Raw genomic sequence first — 23,588 nt, 5'->3', positions numbered from 1 at the left:
ATTTTGTTACTTTAATGTGAATATAAGTGGGGATGTGAAGCTTCAAAGCATATAAATGGTAACAAAATACACCAGAGATAATGTGGAAAACATATGAAAGTAAGTTCTTAAACAGGGCCGTCTTTGAGGGCGTGTAAGGTGGACTACCGTACAGAACCTCAAATTTTTAACAGTGAATTTGAGGCTAAATAGGGCCTCATAAAATATTTATAATGGTTAAACTATTGTTAAAGAGGGTCTCTATTTGTTTTTTCATGATTAACTACGACTAATTTACACAGGGCCTCCGAAAAAATTGAGACGACTTTGTTCTTAAATATCGCGCAAATGATTGGCTATACAACTTTAATTGGCAATAACAATGTAGCTTCTTTATAAACAATAGATAAATATTCTGCAAATCTAGCAAGTATTCTAATTAAGCTATTACTACTTTTGGTGTCTAACTGCCTAAAACAATACGTAGAAGTCTAATGAGCTCGCCAACAATGATGGATTGACAAACATATAGATATGAGTATTTTTCCATTATCTTTATGCAAAACATAAGTTTTAAATTTCCTCCTTAGGTTCAATGACTTTTCTTAAATCTTCCAGTAGCTCAATCTATATCTAAGTATCTATATTGTTTTCCTTAAGAAGGAAAAGAAGGAAGTGGGACTTTAGTTTTTAAATAAAATTTTAAACTTTATAAGTTATGTTATCCTTTTAAATTATATAAGTTATGTTATCCTATTTTTGTGTGGCGGTGATGGTTATTTATGCGCGCACTTCTTGAGTATGATTTGGTGGAAAATGGACAATGATGGCCCAACACCCTCATTCCGTCCAGGGTCTAATTCCCAAGAAGCAGCTGCTCCTAACAATACTTTGTTCATAAAGAACTTGCCTCACGAAACTACTGATAGAATGCTTGAAATGCTCTTCGAACAATACCTAGGGTTTAAGGAAGTGCGCTTGATTGATGCAAAGCCATGTATTACATTCGTAGATTTTTAGTTATTTTTAACATGGTCCGGCTGTTGACTAATTTATTTTGTTTGAGGTGTATGAAGAGTACAATTTATGTATTGAATAATAACGAGAATATAAAATTACTAATCAGAAAAATAAAATAACGGGAACATGAAGTTATTAATAAAAATATTGAATAATAACGTAAATATAAAGTTACTGATTAAAATTTTCAATTAGTTTTTTAATAAAACTTTGACACTTTTAAATGATGTTTTATCCACCAATTTATTATCTATTTTTAAATAATAATTTTTTTGGTTAACGATTTTTTTATCATTTCATTTTATTATATTTTAAAAATAAAAGCGCGTGTACCACATCAATATCTGTCCGAACCCACAAATATCCGTACCAGAATCCGTACAAACCCACAAATTATTATATTTTTTTTATAAATAAAATATATTTTAAATAATATAAGAATCCAAACACAAACAAAATGTATTTATTTATGTTACTAATAATTTTATTTTAAAATAATTTTTAATTTAAAATATAATAATTTTTAACATAATATATAAAAAATAAAAAATATATTATTAATTTAAAACAATTTTGTTTTTATTTTAAAAATATGTTTTTCTTATTAAAATAATAAACATTTTTGTTAAAATAATTTTGTTTAGTGTAACTCGTGGATGTTAAATCTCGTATTGTATAACTGTTGAACTTTTATTATATATTCTTCCAAAATTTTAGTATAAATAGGTTTAGTGTAACTCGTGGATGTTAAATCTCGTCACTGTTTGGTGAGTCTATCATAGCATCTATGTTTCTCACCGCTTTTAATTTTAATTTTAATCTAATTTAATTTCCTTTCCTCATTTCGCATTTTTCTCATTTCTCACCTTTCACGTTTAGGTTCCCGCGAATTTCCGAATCTCCTATTTTCAGATCGCCGGAAAGTCTCACTCTCAACGGTACATCTCACTCTCAATTTTCGTTTCACACTTCACTTCAATTACTCATAGCTCTGATAAATGTTCTATTAGCTTCAAACTTCGTCTTCCTATAGTTCTCGAAACTGTGTTTGGGGTTTTGGCCACTCTAGGGTTTCTAATTTTTCTCGGTAAATTGCTAGTGTTTTCCGTCGATACTGTGCTTATTCACCGATAATCAGCATTATCATGTTTTTCTTCTCTAATTGCTTTGTTTGCTCAGTAGAGAATTGTAATTGTGTGTGTTTTATATACATGTTGTATTACATGAGATGCATTTGAGGCATTCGCTAAGATATGAATTTATTAGGGTTTAGTTGACAGAATTAACACTGTTTCTTTTTTCTCTTTTGCACCTCAGGATTTATCTATTTGTAGCAGAAAATGAGTAGTTTGGTTGAGAGGCTTCGTGTAAGATCAGAACGCAAGCCGGTTTATAATATTGATGAGTCAGATGATGATGATTTTTTGCTTAAGAAACCTGGGACAAGTCAGGAAAAGTTTGAGAGGATAATCAGAAGTGATGCAGTATGATACTCAGTTTAATGCTTTATTTTGAGTTTGTTGTACTTATTTTTCTTGAATCTTGCTTAGGTATTTGTGTTCTTTGCATTGCTCAGTGCTCTATATGGTCACGGATAATTACAATTTTTCTGTGACACAATTAACTCGTATACTTTTTAAGGCTTTGAACTGTTCCGGTTTATTAAAATTTAAAGATAAGAATATTTCTGACCTGCTGTTGACAGGTAAAAGAACCCTTAAGGCCCTGTGGAACTTTGATGCTTTGAGTTGAGCGACAGAAATAACTAATAAGCGCATGCCTCTATGAATGTAGTTGTTAATGTTAGGAAAGGAAGAAAACAGTAATTTTTTTTGGTTTTTAACATTATTCACAGGATTAGAACACTCGAGGAGTCAAGCAAGCTCAACATTCATATTTCATAGTAAAAATTAAACATCGCGTTTCACCTTCAATTTGCAAACCTTAAGGCTTTGTTTGGGAGTTTGGAGGGAAAGAAAGGGGAGGGCTTTGAAAAAAGAGAAGGATGAAGTGAAAAGAATTGAGGGATTTAGGTGGATAGAGTTTAATTTTATTCATAATACAAAAATCTCCTAGTTTGGGTGAACTAAAAAATTGTATTGGAGGAGGGTTTTTGAGGGCTTAGTTAAAATCTTCAATTATAATCTATGTTGTTATAATATTCTGAAAATTAAAAATATATTGATGCCGAACATTTATTTATCATTATATACAAATCGTTCTTTCAAAAAATGTTAAATATTTCTCAATTTTTCTTCAAATCTCCTTCTCCCGAAGCCCTCCCTTCTCATCCCCTCCTAACTCGCAAACCGAACCGAACTTTCTGGCTCCGAGGAGTCCGGAAGTCTCTCATTATTCTACAAATTTATCACTTTTAACATTAACGTCAGCAAGTTAAATGCCTAGGCTGTTTGGTTTTAACTGTTATCAATATTTGCTGAAGGAGCTAGACGTCTGCCTCATTGATGGGGCAGTGCTTCAATTGGAAAGAGGTTCTGCTCCTTTCTAGCTTAATGCCTTTGCCCTATGTATGCTTCTGATTTCACCGATCCCAGCATGTTTTATTGTGTAAATTTAAGTATTTAACCCATTCTGAGAGATGACATGGAATAGTCTTCTTAGCTTCTTTTTAGTAATCTGGCAGTATTAGCTTTTTAAGAATTCATAAGTTTTTTTGTTGGATGCTAGAGGACGCTGGTAAACCTTGTTTACCTGATGATATATTTTTCTTGTTTATTCTGAATTTTTGTTTTGTTTCTATGATGAAAATGTATCCTGAGATAATAGTTATTTTTGTTATGCACATATTGTTATGCATTTTTTCCCATGTATAATGGCAGTTTTGTTTGGCAAACCAATGGAATTTATCACACGAGATTCCTACCCCCTGTACCTTATTTCAGACAACATCAAACAATGTAAATCAGCAGACCCAAAAAACCACCATAACAAATTTCCCTGTGAGCCAACTTGTACGGGTCCCAAGTCATATATGGAATAAACCATATGACAATGTTTGATGTAGTTGGCATCCTTGCATATATTTGGTGTCCTTGCTCTATACCAGTAAATTTTTTGTACTCAGTTTTCCTCACTTTATTTTTTGATCTTTCTATCTTAAATAGAAAGAGGATTTATGTCAAGCCTGTGGTGAAAGTGAAGGTCTCTTGAGTTGTGAAACTTGCACCTATGCTTACCATTCTAGGTGTTTACTTCCACCACTCAAAGGTCCTGCTCCCGACAGCTGGAGGTGCCCTGAATGTGTGAGTGTTATGTTTTTAAAACGATACATATAAAAGACTTTTGCTTGAGTGGCAGCTATATTTTAAAATTTTGATATGTTTTGCAGGTTAGCCCTCTTACTGATATTGATAAGATATTAGATTGTGAGATGCGCCCTACTCAAGACAGTGATGGTGATGGTGATGGCGATGGCGATGGCGATGGCGACACTCCAAAATCTGGGTCAAAGCAAATTTTTGTTAAACAATACCTTGTTAAGTGGAAGGGACTATCTTATCTGCACTGTGCATGGTAAATTTGTTGGAACTCATCCTTTATTGTGTTCCGTCTTTCCATAGTGTCTATTAGACCTTCTTCAGTTCTCATTAAGTACTAATTTCCAATCCTCATTTTTCCCTTTTACTTATGTTTCACTTTAGTTTTTATTTTTCAACATTATCATTTTTGTTGTTTTTTATTTTTTTACTTTTGAATTGACTTTTATTTTAATTTAAATTTTATTCTCTAAATCTTTTTATTTCATTTTAGGTATTTTCATTTTACCTGCAACTTATTTTTTCTCTCTTTAGGGTGCCAGAGAAAGAGTTTCTGAAGGCTTTTAAGAACCATCCTTCAATCCTCATTTTTTCCAACTACTTATGTTTCACTTTAGTTTTTAGTTTTCAACATTATCATTTTCATTGCTTTTTTTTTTTTTTTTTGCTTTTGAATTGACTTTATATTTTATTGTCTAAATCTTTTTTATTATTTTGGGTATTTCTGCAACTTTTTTTTTCTTCCCTTTAGGGTGCCAGAGAAAGAGTTTCAGAAAGCTTTTAAGAATCATCCTCGTCTGAAGACCAAAGTGAACAACTTCCACCGTCAAATGTCATCCTCCAATACTTCAGATGAAGACTTTGTTGCCATCCGTCCCGAATGGACTACAGTTGATCGAATAATTGCTTGCAGGTTCAATAGTCTGGCGATTTACTTTCCTTCTTCCCTACATGCAAAATAAAATAATAAGACGATTTAGTTCCTGTTATCTGGATAGGTTCTTGAATTGGAATATATTGAAAATACCAGCATTCGAGTGATGAAATGTTTCTCAGGATTTCGGGTAGTGTAGGAGTCTTAGGTCAGGTCAGGTCAAAACAATCATTTTTGACTTTAGGTTGACGTCAGGTGTAAGCATTGGACACTTGCACCATTTTATAATATTTTGGGAAATACAAAACTTAGCAGTTAGACCGGTTAATGATGTGATTTTATATTGATAAGCACATTCTAAAATATACTACCTCCGGTCCCATTTATAAGAAAAGATTCTCTTTTTAAATACATTGAATAAATAATGTATCTAAAAAGAGAATCTTTTCTTATAAATGGTACCAGAGGGAGTAGCTAACCAAGATATTTTTAGGTAAGCAGTCCAATAATGAATGTTCACTTACGTTTTAAATACTAACATATTGTTCATTAAAATGGAGTTGTATGATGAAGTATTAAACAATTTTCAAGCTGTATGAAATTGTAGACTTGAACCATGTCATTAGATCTTTCAATTCAATTGGATTGATAAAATTTGTCAATAATAGACTATTATTGACAAATATTAATAGAAATGGAGTGGTGTGAACTGTGAAGTATTCAATAGTCTAAATAACAGTATACTTTAAAATGAAGTGGTATAAAATATCAACTCAGCGTGGTTGGTTCTTCTTGTAACAATGAAGTTTCTTTGATTGAGTTGTAAAGTACCACTATAGGCCCTCATTCAATCCCATTGTATATTAACCATATACTTATATTTTAAATTGCATATTGTTGCTATTGTACATTAAACTGGATAAAGGTTGTTATGAACTTTCATAATTTTTGAATAGGGAATCTGTGACTTGATTGGATTGATGAAATTTACCATTTATAAATTTATTAAAAGGTATAAATAAGATTAACATGTTGTAAGTTAGTCCTCTCATGGCCTGTGGGTGTGTTTAGCTCTGTTTTTCTTCTAGTATTTTCCACTCATATTATGAACATTCTTATTTGGTTGTGCAATCCAATGGCTTAGAAAGCTTTCTTAATTGGTTTGTGCTAATTTTTCCAATAACAATGTTGACAAATGCATGTGTTTCATGGGATTTGTTATTTGAATGGTACAGGGGTGATAGCGATGAGAGGGAATATCTGGTGAAGTGGAAAGAGCTTCCATATGATGAATGTTATTGGGAATCTGAGTCTGATATTTCAGCATTTCAGCCGGAAATAGAAAGATTCAATCGATTTCGTTCTAGATCGAGCAAACTCGCTTCCATTAAGCAAAAAAGCCGTGTTAATGATGACCCTGAATTGAAGAAACAGCAGAAAGAATTTCAACAGTATGAACATAGCCCCAAGTTTCTTTCAGGAGGTATTTTTTGTTTTATTTTATGCCCAACTTTTTCAGATTTGGATGATCTAGATTGCCTGATTTAATTTTCATGTTGGTGAAGGTTCTCTACACCCATATCAGCTTGAAGGCTTGAACTTCTTACGATTCTCTTGGTCCAAGCAAACACATGTTATACTTGCTGATGAGATGGGACTTGGTACTTAGTTCTGTTTTCTCTCTCTTATTCTTTATCTATTTATTCCCTGGGTTTTGGGCAGGAAATTTTTTTAGGGGATGGTAGGATATTCCATTCCCAAGAGAAAGGCATATCACAACCTACAATGTGAGCTTATTGATCAACTATTCAATCAAAGTACCAGAACCAACCATATTGAGTTGATACTTGATATTAAATCAAAATTGTCTTAGTTGGACTGGAGATCAAACCGGTGAGATCTATGGATCATGTTCAATCGGTTCAACTATGGCTGAGCTGTATGCCCATTAAATAAATATACAAAAGAAACTGGTTGAACCATGATTCAGCGTTCAACCCGGTTCCGAGGCACTAATAACTAACCATGGTTAAACCAACTACTAATTTGGAGTTTCTAGAGAATTACATTATTGTACCATAATGACTTAGTTTTACACCTGCAGGAAAAACTATTCAGAGTATTGCTTTCTTAGCATCTCTTTTTGAAGAGGGTGTCTCTAAACACCCACATCTGGTGGTTGCTCCACTTTCAACGCTGCGAAACTGGGAACGTGAATTTGCAACATGGGCCCCTCAGATGAATGTTGTATGTATATGGGGATTGTAAGTAATGTTTCATTTTGATAGTTACTCTTTTAATTGTATGTTTGTTTTTGCAGATTATGTATGTTGGATCTGCCCAAGCTCGCAGTGTTATCAGAGAATATGAATTTTACTTTCCCAAGAAAATGAAGAAGTTAAAGAAAAAGAAATCTGGTCATATGGTTAGCGAAAGTAAGCATGACAGAATAAAATTTGATGTCCTTTTGACATCATATGAGATGATCAACTTGGACACAACATCATTAAAACCTATAAAATGGGAGTGCATGGTAAGACATGCTTACAGTTTTATTAATAGATGAACAGTATTAGCTTTCCAGTTACCACTATTACTTCTATTCACATTTCTCGTTTTTCCATTATGCTGATAGTCTACATCTACATGCATATGTAGATAGTCGATGAAGGTCACCGCCTCAAAAATAAGGATTCGAAATTATTTTCTTCTTTGAAGCAATATTTTACCAGACATCGTGCGCTCCTGACCGGAACTCCTCTTCAGGTTCACTTTCAATATATGTCCTAGTGGTTTAGTGCAAAATCATGTCCTGATTTTATATCATTGGTTAATTGAACTGTGTTTTTGTTTTGCTGTTTGTGTTTGCTGGCTGAATGTTGTCTTGACAGATTGTGTTGTGGTTTGTGAATACTAACTAATTCCAAGAGTTCCATATTTTTTCCTAAATTTGGGTCATTCAATTTTGGTGCATCTCTGATTTTAAATGGTCCTTAAATGTCTGTAATAAGACATTAAAACATGTATTTATGTTTTTTTAAATATATACAACTGGTCTTTTTTAACCATGATTACTATTCAAGATTTGTTGTTGGGTTAACAGGGATATTGTCACACCTACTATCATATCATCATTATGTCACTACTAGTATAAGATAAACACACTTGGCAAAGAGTAAATATATATGGAGGTGAAGCTCTCAAAAGATTCAGCTTTTTAGGATGCACAATGAGACCCACTTTCATTTATTAATCTACAATTAAACTAATTAGGTTAACTGAAAGTCAATTCCACTATCATTATAAAGCTCAACCTTTTCTTAGCATTAGTCATTGCTAAAAGAATATTTTAAGTTAGATGATGATATGAAATGAAGGTTGAATATACTTTGTGTGAGTCTCACTTGCGAAGTTATGATTTGCATATCTGCACGTCTACAACAACGAAGTTGAACAATTTTGCTTTTTTGATTAGTTTATTGTTTTAAATATGGATGTACAACTCTACTCATTAGTCTCATCTTTGTCTCATCTAAATATATCCGTCATATCTTTTAAATTTCTAATTTAATTTAGTTATTTACATATTGCTAACTTGTATGTTACACTCACACCTAATAATAAACACACTTTTCATTTAAAGAATGGCTGCATATGTTGAATTTATGTGTTGGGAGATGAAATGTGCTAATGATAGCTTTTCCTATTCGTTACAGAATAACTTGGACGAGCTTTTTATGCTTATGCATTTCCTTGATGCTGGAAAGGTTAGTGTGAGGAATGCACTATGAGAGAAACCATGATTTTAAGTTACTAGATAATTTGCTCCTCATTATCACAAGTATCTTATTGATTTTATATTTGACTTATGTCAGTTTGGAAGTTTAGAGGAATTCCAAGAAGAATTCAAGGATATCAATCAAGAGGAACAGATTTCAAGGCTTCATAAAATGCTGGCACCACATCTTCTGCGAAGTATGCATTACAATCTTGAATAACTAGTAAACATTATAGGAACTTGTAATTATTTTATTCTAATGAAAGGGTTCTACTTTTATAGGAGAGAGAGAGAGTACACATAGTCAACCCCTTAAATCAAGAAGTGCTATGCTAAAATACAAATAAAACGAAATTGAAACAGAATCAATTGCTATCCAGAAATAATAAATACGAAAACTTTTCAACAACAACCATCTGCTTGGTTCAACGGAGACAAGGGAAGGGGGGGGGGGTTAAAATGCTTTGTGCTTGGTTAGGCGAGGGATGAGTTTTAATGGAAGGAAAATGTAAAATTACATTTTTTGCCCTCTGTATTGGGTTGAGGTGCATAAGGTCATTTGCCACAGTAATATGATGTTTACAGGACAAAGCAAGATAGATGAACAAAAATAGTTATAGGGGATCATATGATCAGTAGCATTAGGGTCAATAATCCAAGTATCCCCAAACTTAGTTCCGGAATCATTAAAGGATGAGAGAGTAAGTTTCCTTCTAGTCAGTGAGACAATGAGTGTCATAGATGTTACAAACACAAGATAGAATACCCACAAGGCGAAGGTTCTAATATAGAGTAGGAAATCCCCTTGAAACTAACAGGATTGTCAAGCTCAACGTAAACAACAGTGGCGATCCCACGATCCTACAACAGTGTTGAGCTTAGCTTTTTCTTTCTTCCACTTTTTGAGATATTTTTTAACTTACCGATTTATGGTTATGGGTATGAACTTATGAATTTGTGGTTGTGGTTATGAACGTATGAATTTTTTTGAATGTGTGGTTACTATGAACTAAGTTTAATAATGTTATGATACTTTTTTTTTGGGTATGTATTTATAACTATATATGTAAATACACTTTTTTCCTATTAGTAGGATCTTACTATCCAATCTATAGCTCAATTTTTATAACACTGTTAAACAAGCTTTAAGGTTACCTAGTAAGTGATAATCCAAAAATAAGGAAGACAAATATATGCTATTAATCACAGATAACTTGATTTACAACATTATTCTTGTTCTTGTTTAAGTTTTGACTCTGCAGTCATGATGGAGAGAAATGGTAGGATCTATTCCTTGGAGAAGTTGTAGGACATAGTATGTTTTTCAATTTCTCAACCCAAAGAAAAATGATGGTAGTTATTTGAATGATCCATATTGGAATCAACAATGTTTGGCATAATGCTCTAAATTGAAGTGTTCAGGGCTAAATAAATTTTCAATTATTTCATTGGGCGATTTTAACTTTTGCATTAATGTATATTACAAAAGTGCTTTATGAGGCTTCGTACTCAACGGTTGTCGTAATAAACCGAAATATTTGGTTTGAGAATGAGTATTGCTGGATAGCAGATTCATTTTTTTTTAATTCTCTGCAGGAGTGAAGAAAGATGTCATGAAGGAACTACCTCCTAAAAAGGAACTTATTCTGCGAGTTGATTTGAGCAGCAAACAGAAAGAATATTATAAGGCGATTTTGACCCGTAATTATCAGATATTAACCCGCCGTGGCGGTGCACAGGCAAGATTTATGCTTCATTGAAATGAGCATTTTGGTTTATTCTTAATCTCGGCATCATAAGTTTAAATCCAAATTATCAAATTATCAAATTATTATTATTATTATTATTATTATTATTATTATTATTATTATTATTATTATTATTATTATTATTATTATTATTATTATTATTATTATTATTATTATCATCATTATTATTATTGTGTTTTATGTTTTTGAATCAGATTTCTCTTATCAATGTTGTTATGGAACTGCGTAAGCTCTGTTGTCATGCTTACATGTTAGAAGGAGTTGAGCCAGATATTGACGATCCAAAAGAAGCATTCAAGTAAGCTCTTATGATTTTGGACTGACATTGTTTTTGCTACTTTGTAAAAAATCTGGGTCCTTGTTTTTGCTACTTTGTAAAAAATCTGGGTCCTCTGCTTATCTGGGGCTAAATTTTTGTTTCCGGTTTTCCTATTGAAAATTGTTAGCCATTATTAGTTGTAAAAATTGAAATATTTGATTATCATGTTAAAAGGCATTATTATGGTAAAGGTTGTCAAAGTCAAGAGTTTAGGTAAATTTGTGGAGCTTTGGTAAGCTTTGAGCGGTAAACTAGTAAGGGTTACGGGCGTATCTAATGTAAAAGATAATATTAAAAACTTATATTTGCATAGATATTTAGAATATAATCACACTAATGCGAATGGTCAAACCATACATAACTCCATTATAACCCAATTTCCTAAAGCAATAACATTTCAAAAAACAAGATTTAATTCCGTCAAATTTCCACCACTCAGACATTTTGTGACTCACTCAGCAGCAGCAAATAACTATACATAGTTCAAATGAAAACCAACACAGTTGAGTTAGCAATCCAAGATAGCAGCCGAACCCAAACTTTATACTGGGACAGGGCATGGCGGCATAAGTGTATGACCACTATTCTGATTATTTTTTCGTACACACACACACACACAAGGAAAAGCCATAGGTCTAAAGCAATGCATAAGAGTTAATAAACAATAAAAGCCAAAAAAAACAAGTTTTAGCATCTGAGCACATCAAAATTCAAATAAATGTTCTCTTCAATTGGATTCGTCAAAGTTCAAGTCTTTATCACTTACGCCACTACTATAGTTTTAGTCTGTTGGGGACATAAAACAAAACCCGGAAAAGGGGAAGAGACAGAAGGTGGCAAGAGAGTTTTAAACATATTTTGCTTCTTAAAAGTTTTTCAGAATCATGTAATAAATGAGTTCAACACTCAACAGTCAGTCTATCAGTTTTGTTGACTTGGACTCAAACTCAGCCAATTTCTTTAGTTGACTCACTCTTTTGACAACCATAGCCGTGGCCTACTTTTCATTGACACGATTCCTTTTATTTTGTATGTGACAGACAATTGTTGGAATCATCAGGGAAGTTGCATTTGCTGGACAAGATGATGGTGAAGCTTAAAGAGCAAGGACATAGAGTTCTTATATACACCCAATTTCAGCACATGCTTGATTTGCTTGAAGATTATTGCTCTTACAAGGTATTCATATGAGGTTCTGTTTTTATCAACCAAAGTTTTGAAATTGATTGTTTCAGTGTGATATACATTCTGTTTTACTATTCTTTCTCTTTGTTGTTAAAAAAATAGAAATGGCAGTATGAAAGGATAGATGGCAAGGTTGGTGGAGCTGAAAGACAAATACGGATAGATCGTTTTAATGCCAAAAATTCTTCAAGATTTTGCTTTCTTCTTTCTACCAGAGCTGGGGGTTTGGGGATAAACCTTGCAACTGCTGACACGGTTGTTATATATGACAGGTGAAATTATTTTTCTTTTTCATCTAGAAAAATATTACAGTGGAAACATATATCCAATGTTTGACGTGGAACAACTTTTACTGTCATAAGTTTTTTCTACTGACAAGACAAATGGAAATAACTGGTATAGTAATTTTTTGGTGTCTGGTTATTCACTGTCATTAGTCTATTATATATGACTGATTATCGTGTGGAGAGCTTTTGACTTATTTATTAATAATGTTTGTGTTTTTCTTTTTTAGCTTTATTTGTTATGCACATTGACTAAGTTACCTTAAAATCTACTTATTGTTGTTGCTAGAGACTTGTAGTATCATACTTAAGTATGACAAGGTCAAGGTTGGGGGTTTCTTGCTGGCTTCTAACTAGCTTATAAGCTCGGGGAATTTGCTGTGTTTAGAAAGCTTCCTGGGGACTTTGATCAGAGATATCAATTAGGTTGTCTTGATTTTTAGTATTTCGCATGTAAGATTGGTTGGATGGCCTGTGAACTTTTTAGTTAAGTATTTGTTAGTGGAATTTTGAAAGATGCCATCAAATGTGTACTTGCACAAATTGTTGTTCAGCCTTGCCGTTGCTCGTAAAGGCTACACCTCGTTGTCTGCTACTTTAAATGCCTCACCGCATGTCTCATGATTCTTCTCAGTTGTTTTGGGAGTCTATCTCTTTGGCATCATATCTTAAGTTTTTGGTTCCGACTCGATTCGACAAAAGCGATTTGAAAGGTGATGATTGCCTGTATAGGTTCTATTTAGGTCATATCAATAAGTAATGTAGAAGCTGAGTTTTTTCCAATATATAGGATAGATAGATATAGGATAGATAGATATAGGATATTTCTTCTATCCCTATAATCAAGGCGCCCCTTGATATAAATTTCTAAATTATAATCTATCAAGTTTTTATATTGGACTTAACTCATCTTTATAAAGCTGGCTTGTAAGGTTAGAAGCGTCTCTCTTTATAAACTCTAAATAGGCCTTGTCTTTAATCTTTTTCCCAATACACCCTCTCACACCCATCACTATTTGGCTTGCTTGGTGGATATAAATGGTAGGTAGCCTGAATCGGCAGGCTCTGATATCAATTGGGTATTTATATTGAGCCTAACTCATCCTTGATTCCTTACAAAACCGACTTGTAAGGGGAATGGTGCTCTCTTTATAAGCTCTAATCAGGCCTTATCCAATATAATCCTATTGTTATTTATTATTTATTAGGTTGTGGTTAATCTCTTAGCATTCAGAATCATATTCATGTGTATTCTCACGAACATTTGAGCTGTTTTGTAGTTAGATATTTTTACTGTTTCGTAGTTAAACATTTCGACTGTTTTGTAGTTAAACAATGGGATACTCATTAGTCATAATAGTTCTTTTCTTCTGCTGACAATCCATATGTTGTATGATTAAGTTTCTATTTTAATGTATTTTCTGTCTAATTTAATTCAATTTTTTATTGATGAATGCTATTCTGTAGTGATTGGAATCCTCATGCTGACTTACAAGCAATGGCTAGAGCTCATCGACTTGGACAAACTAACAAGGTTTGCGTTTTTCACTGATATGAAGTTGATGATTATTGTTGTTGGCTTTGAAGGTTATAATAATTTTGGTGTTGCAGGTGTTGATTTATAGGCTTGTAACAAGAGGAACGATTGAAGAAAGGATGATGCAAATGACTAAGAAGAAAATGGTGTTAGAACACCTTGTCGTAGGAAGGCTAAAGGCTCAAAATATCAACCAGGTAAATACTTGTTTTTCCAAAGTGAAGGTTTATGTTGTGAAAGCTGAAGTTGGCAGTTTCATTGTTAAGACCACATTGTTAATGATTAGCTGGGAGATACCCCGTCATCTTTTTCTTCAGTTTTTTGAAGTACTAATATGACTAAGATTAAAGAAACCAGGAGGCAAATGGATATTTTCTAGTAGTTTTTTATTGGACACAGGATTATCAGAAATATATTCATTTTTCATTTTTCATTTTTGTTCTGTTGACATTGTTGGCAATGGTATTCACTGTTCATTCCCTTGTTTATGCTACCCTAGTAGAATATAACTAACTTGGTGGTTTACACTTCATACATATTTGTGCTGGAACATATACCCAAATTGATTTTATATCCAATTGAAGCTAGAAGTACGGAGATCAAGCTCCTTACTAGCAGAGGCACCCCTCTGTAAAGACTCAATGGTGGGAAAAAGGAAACAAAATACAGGGAAATTATGCAGAAGAAGATAGTATTCAAGCCCACCCAAAATCTTTTCGGCTTATTCAATTCTTGCCTCCATCTGCGCGATCCTTTCTTCCCCTTTAATTCTTACACATTACCATTTTTTTTCTTTTCCCACACTTCTTGTGCGCATTGGCATAGACAAAGTTGTTACAGCCTTATACAGTTCAAATCCCCTATTGCCCCTTACAACTCTCCTCAAAGTAGTAGTCATATAACTTAATAAGGCCCTGACATAGAGAAGAGATTGGTTGGCATCACCTCACTTATAATTCTATTTGGATTGTTAATTTGTAGCCTCCATTCTCTCAACTGGTTTTGGAGGATTTCTTTAACTCCCAATAGCTGTAAATTTGTAATTCATCTGTATTGGAGCTTTTGACATTTTTCATTAAGATTAGTAAAAGGAAAAGCTTCATAAATTAGGATGGCATATCATATGCTCCTAAAAAAGATGATAAAAGAAGCCAGGGTGAAGATAAATGTACATCAACAAAGTAAAGCACTCCATTCTTCATATAAGTCGATTCTTAAGTGCAATTATTTGCTGAACTCCAGAAACAGGACAAGGGGACCACCAGGCATTGCCTTCGAACACACCAAACACCCCACTTAAAAGTGTCCTTAGAATATTGAACAATCGTATACTTCACAATTGGAAACTACAGTATAAAAGAATAAAGAAATTAGGTTTCTCATGGTCCAATGTGTTCTTAATGTGTCCTTGAGGGTCACTGTATTTATCCTCTCCCCCTTTAATAAATTTCTGATATTTTTGAAAGAGATTGATATTTCCTAAGTAGCAAAATCTTATTTATTTTGTTGGTAGTTATTGAGTCCGGGGAGCATATGATATTTTTGAAAGAGATTGATATTTCCTAAAATATTAAAGCTAAATGTGGATTAGGAGTATCAAGTATGTACTAACAAATTGAGCATAGTATTGCTAAGAGATTTGATGGTAGCTTTGATTGTCAATTGTGCTCAGGAAGAGCTGGATGACATTATACGGTATGGCTCAAAGGAGTTATTTGCAGATGAGAATGATGAAGCAGGAAAATCCCGTCAAATCCATTATGATGCAGCTGCTATTGATAGGTAATCAAACACTCTAAAAACATGAAATAGGAATATGCTTGAGAATTTTATCTGACATTTTTTCACAATAGGTTGCTGGACCGTGACCAAGTTGTAGATGAAGATACTACTTTGGATGATGAAGAGGAAGATGGATTTCTGAAGGCCTTTAAGGTTGATTTATCATATAATCATGCATACATATTTTTGTGCTATTAATGTTCATTCTAATTTGATCTATCCGCATTCTGGTTTGTTGTGAATTACGGTTCTGTTGATTTCTATCATTTTTATAGCCACACATACATATGGACACATGTTGCAACCAAAGAGAATTGGTTCCTGAAAGTACAACTGCTTTAGTCTTTTTTCTTCGTGTTAACAATATGAATTTATAGAGAACATAAGAAAAGAGAAAGGACAAAAGGAGGCTAGGGTTAAAATACAAATTATTGAAAAATGACTTGATACTAAAAACTAAATATTAATCCCTATTTATAGGGATGCATAGACTCAATCAAAAATCAAGAACAAATCATAGTAAAAAGCAATATAAAATCTAATCTAATCCTAAGAGATGCTCTAAGATACTATAATATAATATCAAAGATACTAGAAGTACTTTTTAATATTCGAACACTCTCACTCAAAGTTAAAGCTTACATATAAGCTTTTAAGTTTGTTACACGTATACCCTTTGAAAGAGAAAATATGACACATGACATAATTAAATCTTTACATTTATCTTTTGAAGAATCTTGAGAATGCTAAAACAATCATCCAATGATATCAGAACTTCAAAGAAAACCAATAAAAAATGTTGAACCACATCGAGAAAATCTTCAAAACAAAATATGACCAGCCAAATGTAATAGTAACCAATAATAAATTTGTTAACCCTTTTTTTTTAATCAAACGATCTTGCAATAGCAAGGAAAGGGGTGTCGCTTTTTGTTGTTCTATCGGTGAAGAGAAAAAAACCCAGTCAACTTCGTTTTTTTTGTTGTTGAACTGAGTAGCAATGTAGCGCTGGAAAATCACAAACTCACCGTAACTCAAAATCTACAAACACTGAAGAAGAATCACATCGAAAATAAAAACTATTATTATATTTCCAAACTTCTGGAAATTCAGCAGCGAAATTGTAACAAGACAGTTCAACGGGGATCGTAGTAGGCTCCGATACCATGTTAACAATATGAATTTATTAAAGAGTATGAGAAAAGAGAAAGAACAAAAGTAGGCTAGGGAATAGGGATTCCAATAGAATACAAATTAATTGAATAATGACTTGATACAAAAGACTAAATATTAATCCCAACTTATTATAGGGATGCATAGTCTCAATAATAAATCAAGAAAAAGTTATAATAATAAGTAATATAAAATATAATCTTAAGATACTCTAAGACACTATAATGTGATATAAAACATACTTTATTTTCTAATATTCTAACACTGCGTAGAAAGTTCAATTGTCACTCATACGTTTTGGATTAATTTGTTTAGTTGTGAAAGCATTGCTGTGGCATTTCACTGGTCAAGACTATTTAACTTTACCGGGCATATATCATGGTCTATTTCCTTCATTTTTTCAATACTTTTTGATTGACTGAGTGGTTTATATGATATAGGTTGCAAATTTTGAGTATGTTGATGAGGCTGAGGCTGCAGCAGAAGCTGCAGCAGAGGAGGCAGCACAAAAAAGAGCAATGGAAACCGTGAACAGTTCAGAAAGAACACATTATTGGGAAGAGTTGTTAAAAGACAAGTTTCAAGAGCATAAAGTTGAGGAGTTTAATGCTTTGGGCAAAGGGAAGCGAAACCGCAAGTTGGTATGTGATGATGTTTTTGTACCATTTTCCTGTGTCAAGTTGCAAGAAAAGAGTATTGGCTAATGCTGTCGTTTATAAGTTTATGATAGATTATATTCAACAGTGAAAATTCATTTTTTGTTTACTCTAATTTTGCTTACTACCTTTTTACTTATGGAATAAGGAACTTGTTCCTTTCCTATCAAAATATGACATATGCTAATAATTTATATAACTACATATTGAAATCTAGGATTTTAGTACTTGTAAGTCCCTTTTTGTGCATATCAGGGGTGGGGGTGTTTGTACAATTTGAGTTTTTTTTCCCTTTTAAGGTTGCTCTCTTGTAACTTTTCAATGTGTTTTTGTTAAGGTAGTATCTATTATTTCCTGATTTCACAGATGGTTTCTGTTGAGGAGGACGACCTTGCTGGTCTGGAAGATGTAAGCTCTGACGAAGACGACAATTATGAAGCAGAACTTACTGACGGTGATTCAAATTCCACTGGAACTACTTCTAGTAGAAGGCCGTATAAGAAAAAAGCACGCAGTATGTAGTTATTTAATAACTTTGATTTTTTGTATGCAACATGATGGATCTAGCCTAGATTATATGGCCTTGACTGTGATGTAAATATTCCTTCAAATTTATTAGCAGCGGATAACGCAGAGCCACTTCCTCTGATGGAAGGTGAAGGAAAAGCATTCAGAGTACTTGGTTTTAATCAAAATCAAAGGGCTGCCTTTGTGCAAATTTTGATGAGGTTATTTTCAATTTTATCTTTGTATTGAGTTGAAGAAAGGGCTTTGCTTGGCAATATCTTCTGTTTATCTAACTGTGTTATATTACAGGTTTGGGGTTGGTGATTTTGATTGGAAGGAGTTTACTTCCCGCATGAAACAGAAGACTTATGAAGAAATCAAAGAGTATAGACAAATTTTTCCTTAATCTGTTACCATATTTGTGATGCTTTATATAATTTTAACTGTTTATTTGAAACACATGTTTGCTGGAATTTATTGACTTGGTTTTCTTTGGGAGGAAAGGGAATAGGATTTGATGATGGCCATACTGCTGTGCCACGCATTCTTCTTAGATGGTGAAAATAGAGGGAAAAGAGAAATGGAAAACATTTATAGTTCCAAGTATCTAGCTCGTCAACAAAATATGTATATTGGGGCAAAATCTAGGGAAAGGGTAAAGTTGGATACAACAGTGCGGTTGACTGAATGACTGACTCTTTGAGAGTTGTACAGCTGTCAAGGAGCCTAAAACATACAATACCATACATTTAGACTTAAAACAAAGAAATTATCATTCTCATGTAGTTCTCAACATAAACCGACTTGAAACGCGAGGATTGCCCCCACTTATAAACATATGTTGAGGGCACGTCGGACATTATGTGGCCCGAACATATATTTATAGATGAGGGTAATCCTCACCTTACAAGCTGGTTTTGTAGGTTGAGTTAGACGGACCTAAACCACAATTTTGTAGGTTGAACATATGTATAAACTTTGTTTAATTTAGTCATTTTACTTACTATTACTATCTTATAGTTTGTACCATACCTTAAAACCATTCTTTGTGAGTTAGTTTGATTGATATGTATCTATATTTTCACAGTTATGGAGCCCTTTTCTTATCTCACATTGCTGAAGATATAACTGATTCCTCTACATTCACAGGTGGCAGATCCTAATTGCTACTGTACCTTCTCTCATTTTCCTTTTTTTAATCTTGTAGCTTCCTAATTGTTTTTAATTTTTAATTTACATGTAGATGGTGTTCCAAAAGAAGGACTCCGAATCCAAGATGTACTTGTTAGGATTGCAGTCCTGCTCTTGTTAAGGGACAAAGTAAGCCCGGGATGAATTTTCTCTTTTTAACTGCTTGTTATTAGTCTCTATTATTAAATCACTTTTAATCCTCTGTGCCTCCTTGGGGCAACATTAACGTTTGTGAAAAGTCTCAGAAAGGAGTTGTAGGTAAACACTGTTGTAAAAATGGTTATTTAGTAGCCACTAGATAGCCTGCTTAACCACTTGAGTAGTTTAGAGTTGCCTCTGTTATTTTTGAAGTTGAATTTCGTTTAGCTGATTGAAGTGTTTCTTGCTCTTGGGATGTGAACTTTCAGGTGAGGTTTGCATCGGAATATCCTCGAACTCCACTGTTTTCAGAAGACATCTTATTACGTTATCCGGGTTTGAAGGGTGTAAGGAAGTGGAAGGAGGAGCATGATCTTTTGCTACTGCGTGCTGTGTTAAAGTATGAATTTTGATAATTATCTTCTGTTTTCTTCAATAATGCAACAAGATTATCTTCTAACTGCATGATTTTTAGCCATTTTTTAATTTTTTTTTTTAATTTTCATTATTAACTAAATATGAAAACTTAAAAAACTTGAGTCTATATTATACATATCTAACTTTATTTTGGATGTTTGTATCCGATTTGTGATAACCAGTTATGAATGTTTTGTAGCTTGTGGATTATTTGTTGATACATTCTTTTAACATAATTCTTTCCTATGCAAGGCATGGTTATGGAAGGTGGCAAGCTATTGTAGATGATAAGGATCTGAAGATTCAGGAGACCATCTGCCAGGAGTTGAATCTTCCCGTTATAAATTTACCAGGACCAGGGCAAGTTGGCTCTCATGTACAAAATGGTGCGAATTTGGCAAATGCAGAAGTGCCCAGCAATGAATCCAGGGAAAATGGTGGAAGTGACTTGGCAGCTGATGGTGCACAGGGTTCAAGCGATGCTAGGAATCAACCACAACTATATCCAGACTCATCCATGATATATCATTTTAGAGACATGCAAAGAAGACAGGTTGAGTTTGTAAAGAAGAGGGTTCTTCTTTTGGAAAAGGGGCTCAATGCTGAGTACCAGAAAGAATACTTTGTAAGTGTATCAACATTTTGTCAGAAGTCAATCATAGCTTTATCATGAGTTTGCTTGGTAGGTATTTTCAGTCAATCGAACTGCATATAGCTTGAGAGTGGTATGATTTAGTTTTGTACTGAGAATGAGAGATGGGGCAAAACAAACATGGTTAGTATATATCCCCCCTTTATACGTAAGTAAGATGGGAGAGGAAATTTATTGGTAAATGCAAGAAATAGATAGGAGTGATCTTTCTGTATTAGTTCATATCCTTAGCCATAGTTATGATTGCTTGCGCTTTCATCATGTGTATTTAATACAATATTACAATGCATTTGTATGTGGAAAGGTTGTGCTTGATTACCTTGTGGACTGACATTTATTCCTCATGAATTTTGTTTTTAGGGTGATCCAAAAACCGGCGAAGTAACTAATGAAGAACTTAAAAGTGAACTCAAGTCTACCAGTGTTCCAAGTTATAAATCAGTGGATACTAATACCCAAATGATTGATCAATTGCCACAAGTAGAAACCATAGGTATGATTCTATCGTTGCTCATCAGATACTTTTTTTTCTTCTAGATTAGACAACAGCAGTTGCCTAGTTTGCAATCAGATAATTTAAGAAATCTTGCATACTTCCAAGAGAATTTCACCTAGACAGTTAGAACTTGACATGACAGATTTTGAATCTGGGCTGTCAAGCCTAATCCAAATGAAAATCTGGACTATTGTTAGGTGCAAAAATATTCCCCTGATTATGCAAGAACCTTTCAATTATTTTGTGTCAATGTCGTCAGCATTTCTGTTCCTTTTGTGCTGTTTCCCCCTTTTATTTTTGCCAAAACATAACTTTTGAAAATGGGTAAAGAAAGTACCATAAAACTTGTCGTGCTTCCACTTTGCAGCTCCAGAAGATGTTTCAGTTGCTTGTGATAGTGATCCAAATCGATTGGAGTTAGTTCGACTTTACAACGAGGTAAAGTTTAATCATAATTATACCCTTCAGGAGCTGCTTTTTATTGAAGATCACTTCATTATCTTGTTTAACAAAAGAAGAGATGATGGAAAATTAGCATTCTACAGAGTGTTTATGTTAACAATCATTCCTCTGTATTAGCAGATGTGCAAAGTAGTTGAGGAAAATCCCATGGATTTAGTTCAAGCTTCATTGGCAGAACCAGCAGAGGTCAATGCAGTGAAGAAGTTGACGCCACTAGAAACCATCAGTGAAAATATTAACAGAATCTTGACACCCACAGTAGTAGAAACTCCACTATTAAATTCAGACAACAAATCAGAGGCTACCCCTCAAAATGATTGCAAACTTGATTCCTCAGCAGATGACAAGCCTCGAGACATGGAAATAGAATGTGATCCTATAAAAGGAAACTGCTCAAGCCTCAGAGACGAGAACAAGGAAACACCCGAGAAAATTAAAAGTAATACTGAGATGGATGAAAGTCATGCTGAGTTGAATGAGAATTCTGACACTGGAGTCATTGTATTGGATGAGTAAACGCAATTATCTAGCTGACAGATATTTGTTGTACTATGTATGATGTATTGTATCATATGAATCTTAATGACATTTTCTAACTCGACAAAAGTGAAGTAGATTAAAAAGCACACGTGTAGCTTTTAAGTAGTTCAAATTAAACCCCTTGCAAGAGTCCAAAAGAGAAGGTCTTTGTATTTTAAGAATTGAGTATGCTCGATTGTATACTTTACTACACCGTAGTTCCCTGAGCCTTGATTACTAATGTTCTATTCAAGTGCGAGCAGATGATTGCTAGAATTTGGAAGTTTTAAGACTTTATTGCAAACTGTTCATTTGTCATGTGTAACGGCCAGTTTCTTTTTTATGATATCATCAATTCATCATATACTAATTATGAAAGGCTAATATTTTTCTCCTTCCCGACATGATATGGTACTTAAGATAGGCACTTTAGTTTTTTAATCATTTGATAGAGTTTGATCGCTGCTTAGTACATAGAAATACATATGTTGGGAGTTGTTAATTTCTCTAATCAAAATACTCCAATGTGTAAGATTATTAGAATGCCATAGGGTACACAAACAGGTAAATGGTATCAAATCAAACAATTTTTATTTGTTGATCAATTTCTGTTAAGAATGAACTTACATTTTTTGAACAAAAAAGTCAATTTCTGTCTTAAGAAAAGCGTAAATTTTGAAAGAAAAAGTCTAGGGTAATGTTATCTTTTTTGAAATACATATTTATATACATATTTATTGTAATGTATCCGTTTTAAATTGCTATTGATTTATATTTCGCCTATTCACGAGATTAGGGTTACACTATCATTAGAGAATTGATCCTGCCACCTCAAAATTTGAAAGCCCCCTCCCCTTCCCCCCCCCCCCCCCCCCCCCCCCCCCCCCAAACCAAATTTTGATAATACCCACCTTTATCACTGACAAAATTTTAGTAAGAAAAGGTGTTCAGGAAAAATTCAGTATAATAAGTTAAAAATCTAAATAAATTAAAAAATTTGATAGTATATTTAAAAAATCTTATTGTTTTTAAAAAAAAAATAAATTCAACATACTGGAATTTTTTATGAATCCGGTTTCTTTAGTAATTTTTAAAATTTTTTAAAAAACCGGTAATTCGTATTTAATAGTTAAAAAATAAAATAAAATAAAATACTATCGTATTTTTTTGAAAATTTTTGTAGGGTTTTGAAAATTTTGAAATAACCAATAAAATACCTTTTAAAAGAATCTGTTAGAAAATTATATATTTAAAAAAAATATATGATTTCACCTATTTTTAAAAAAATATATTTTTTAATGAGTTTTTTTTTCAAAATCCAGTACAAACTCATAATTTTCTAAAAATTCGATAAATTCTCAAAAATTTGATAAATATATAATTTTTTTTAAAAACATAAATTCACTAAGTATATTAAGGTTACTTATGAAAAAGTCCTAAATTAAATTTTAAGGGTGGCAGGATAGATTTTTCTATTATTACCAATCGATTATGCATCAAAATTGTTACACTATTATTACCTACAGATTATGCATAAAAATGGTTGGTGAAGAGCTACCATAAAGAAACAAA

The 23,588-nt window shown here is 33.1% G+C and overlaps 1 protein-coding gene across 2 annotated transcripts; it reads left to right on the top strand.

Moving 5' to 3' along the window:
- Window positions 1-1,781: 1,781 nt before the first annotated feature.
- LOC131660660 (CHD3-type chromatin-remodeling factor PICKLE-like) lies at window positions 1,782-22,400 on the top strand. 2 transcript variants are annotated; one of them, XM_058929949.1, is made up of 31 exons: window positions 1,782-1,937; window positions 2,317-2,483; window positions 4,125-4,262; window positions 4,349-4,533; window positions 5,029-5,190; window positions 6,387-6,634; window positions 6,717-6,812; window positions 7,256-7,398; window positions 7,472-7,684; window positions 7,810-7,917; window positions 8,868-8,918; window positions 9,027-9,126; window positions 10,526-10,668; window positions 10,893-10,996; window positions 12,058-12,196; window positions 12,305-12,474; window positions 13,954-14,020; window positions 14,098-14,220; window positions 15,696-15,805; window positions 15,877-15,958; window positions 17,419-17,619; window positions 18,001-18,148; window positions 18,257-18,362; window positions 18,451-18,525; window positions 19,229-19,290; window positions 19,385-19,461; window positions 19,740-19,870; window positions 20,140-20,512; window positions 20,900-21,032; window positions 21,403-21,473; window positions 21,618-22,400. In XM_058929949.1, exons 2-31 carry the CDS (start codon window positions 2,340-2,342, stop codon window positions 22,011-22,013), a joined length of 4,299 nt encoding a protein of 1,432 aa, XP_058785932.1. In that variant the 5' UTR covers window positions 1,782-1,937; window positions 2,317-2,339; the 3' UTR covers window positions 22,014-22,400. The 2 variants fall into 2 exon arrangements, with proteins under 2 accessions (XP_058785932.1, XP_058785931.1); XM_058929948.1 differs by having other exon boundaries at window positions 18,254-18,362.
- The last annotated feature ends 1,188 nt before the right edge of the window (window positions 22,401-23,588 follow it).

Source organism: Vicia villosa, linkage group LG3 (assembly GCF_029867415.1).
Source record: "Vicia villosa cultivar HV-30 ecotype Madison, WI linkage group LG3, Vvil1.0, whole genome shotgun sequence".
Classification (NCBI taxonomy): Eukaryota; Viridiplantae; Streptophyta; class Magnoliopsida; order Fabales; family Fabaceae; genus Vicia; species Vicia villosa.
This window is presented reverse-complemented; position numbering and strand designations above follow the sequence as displayed.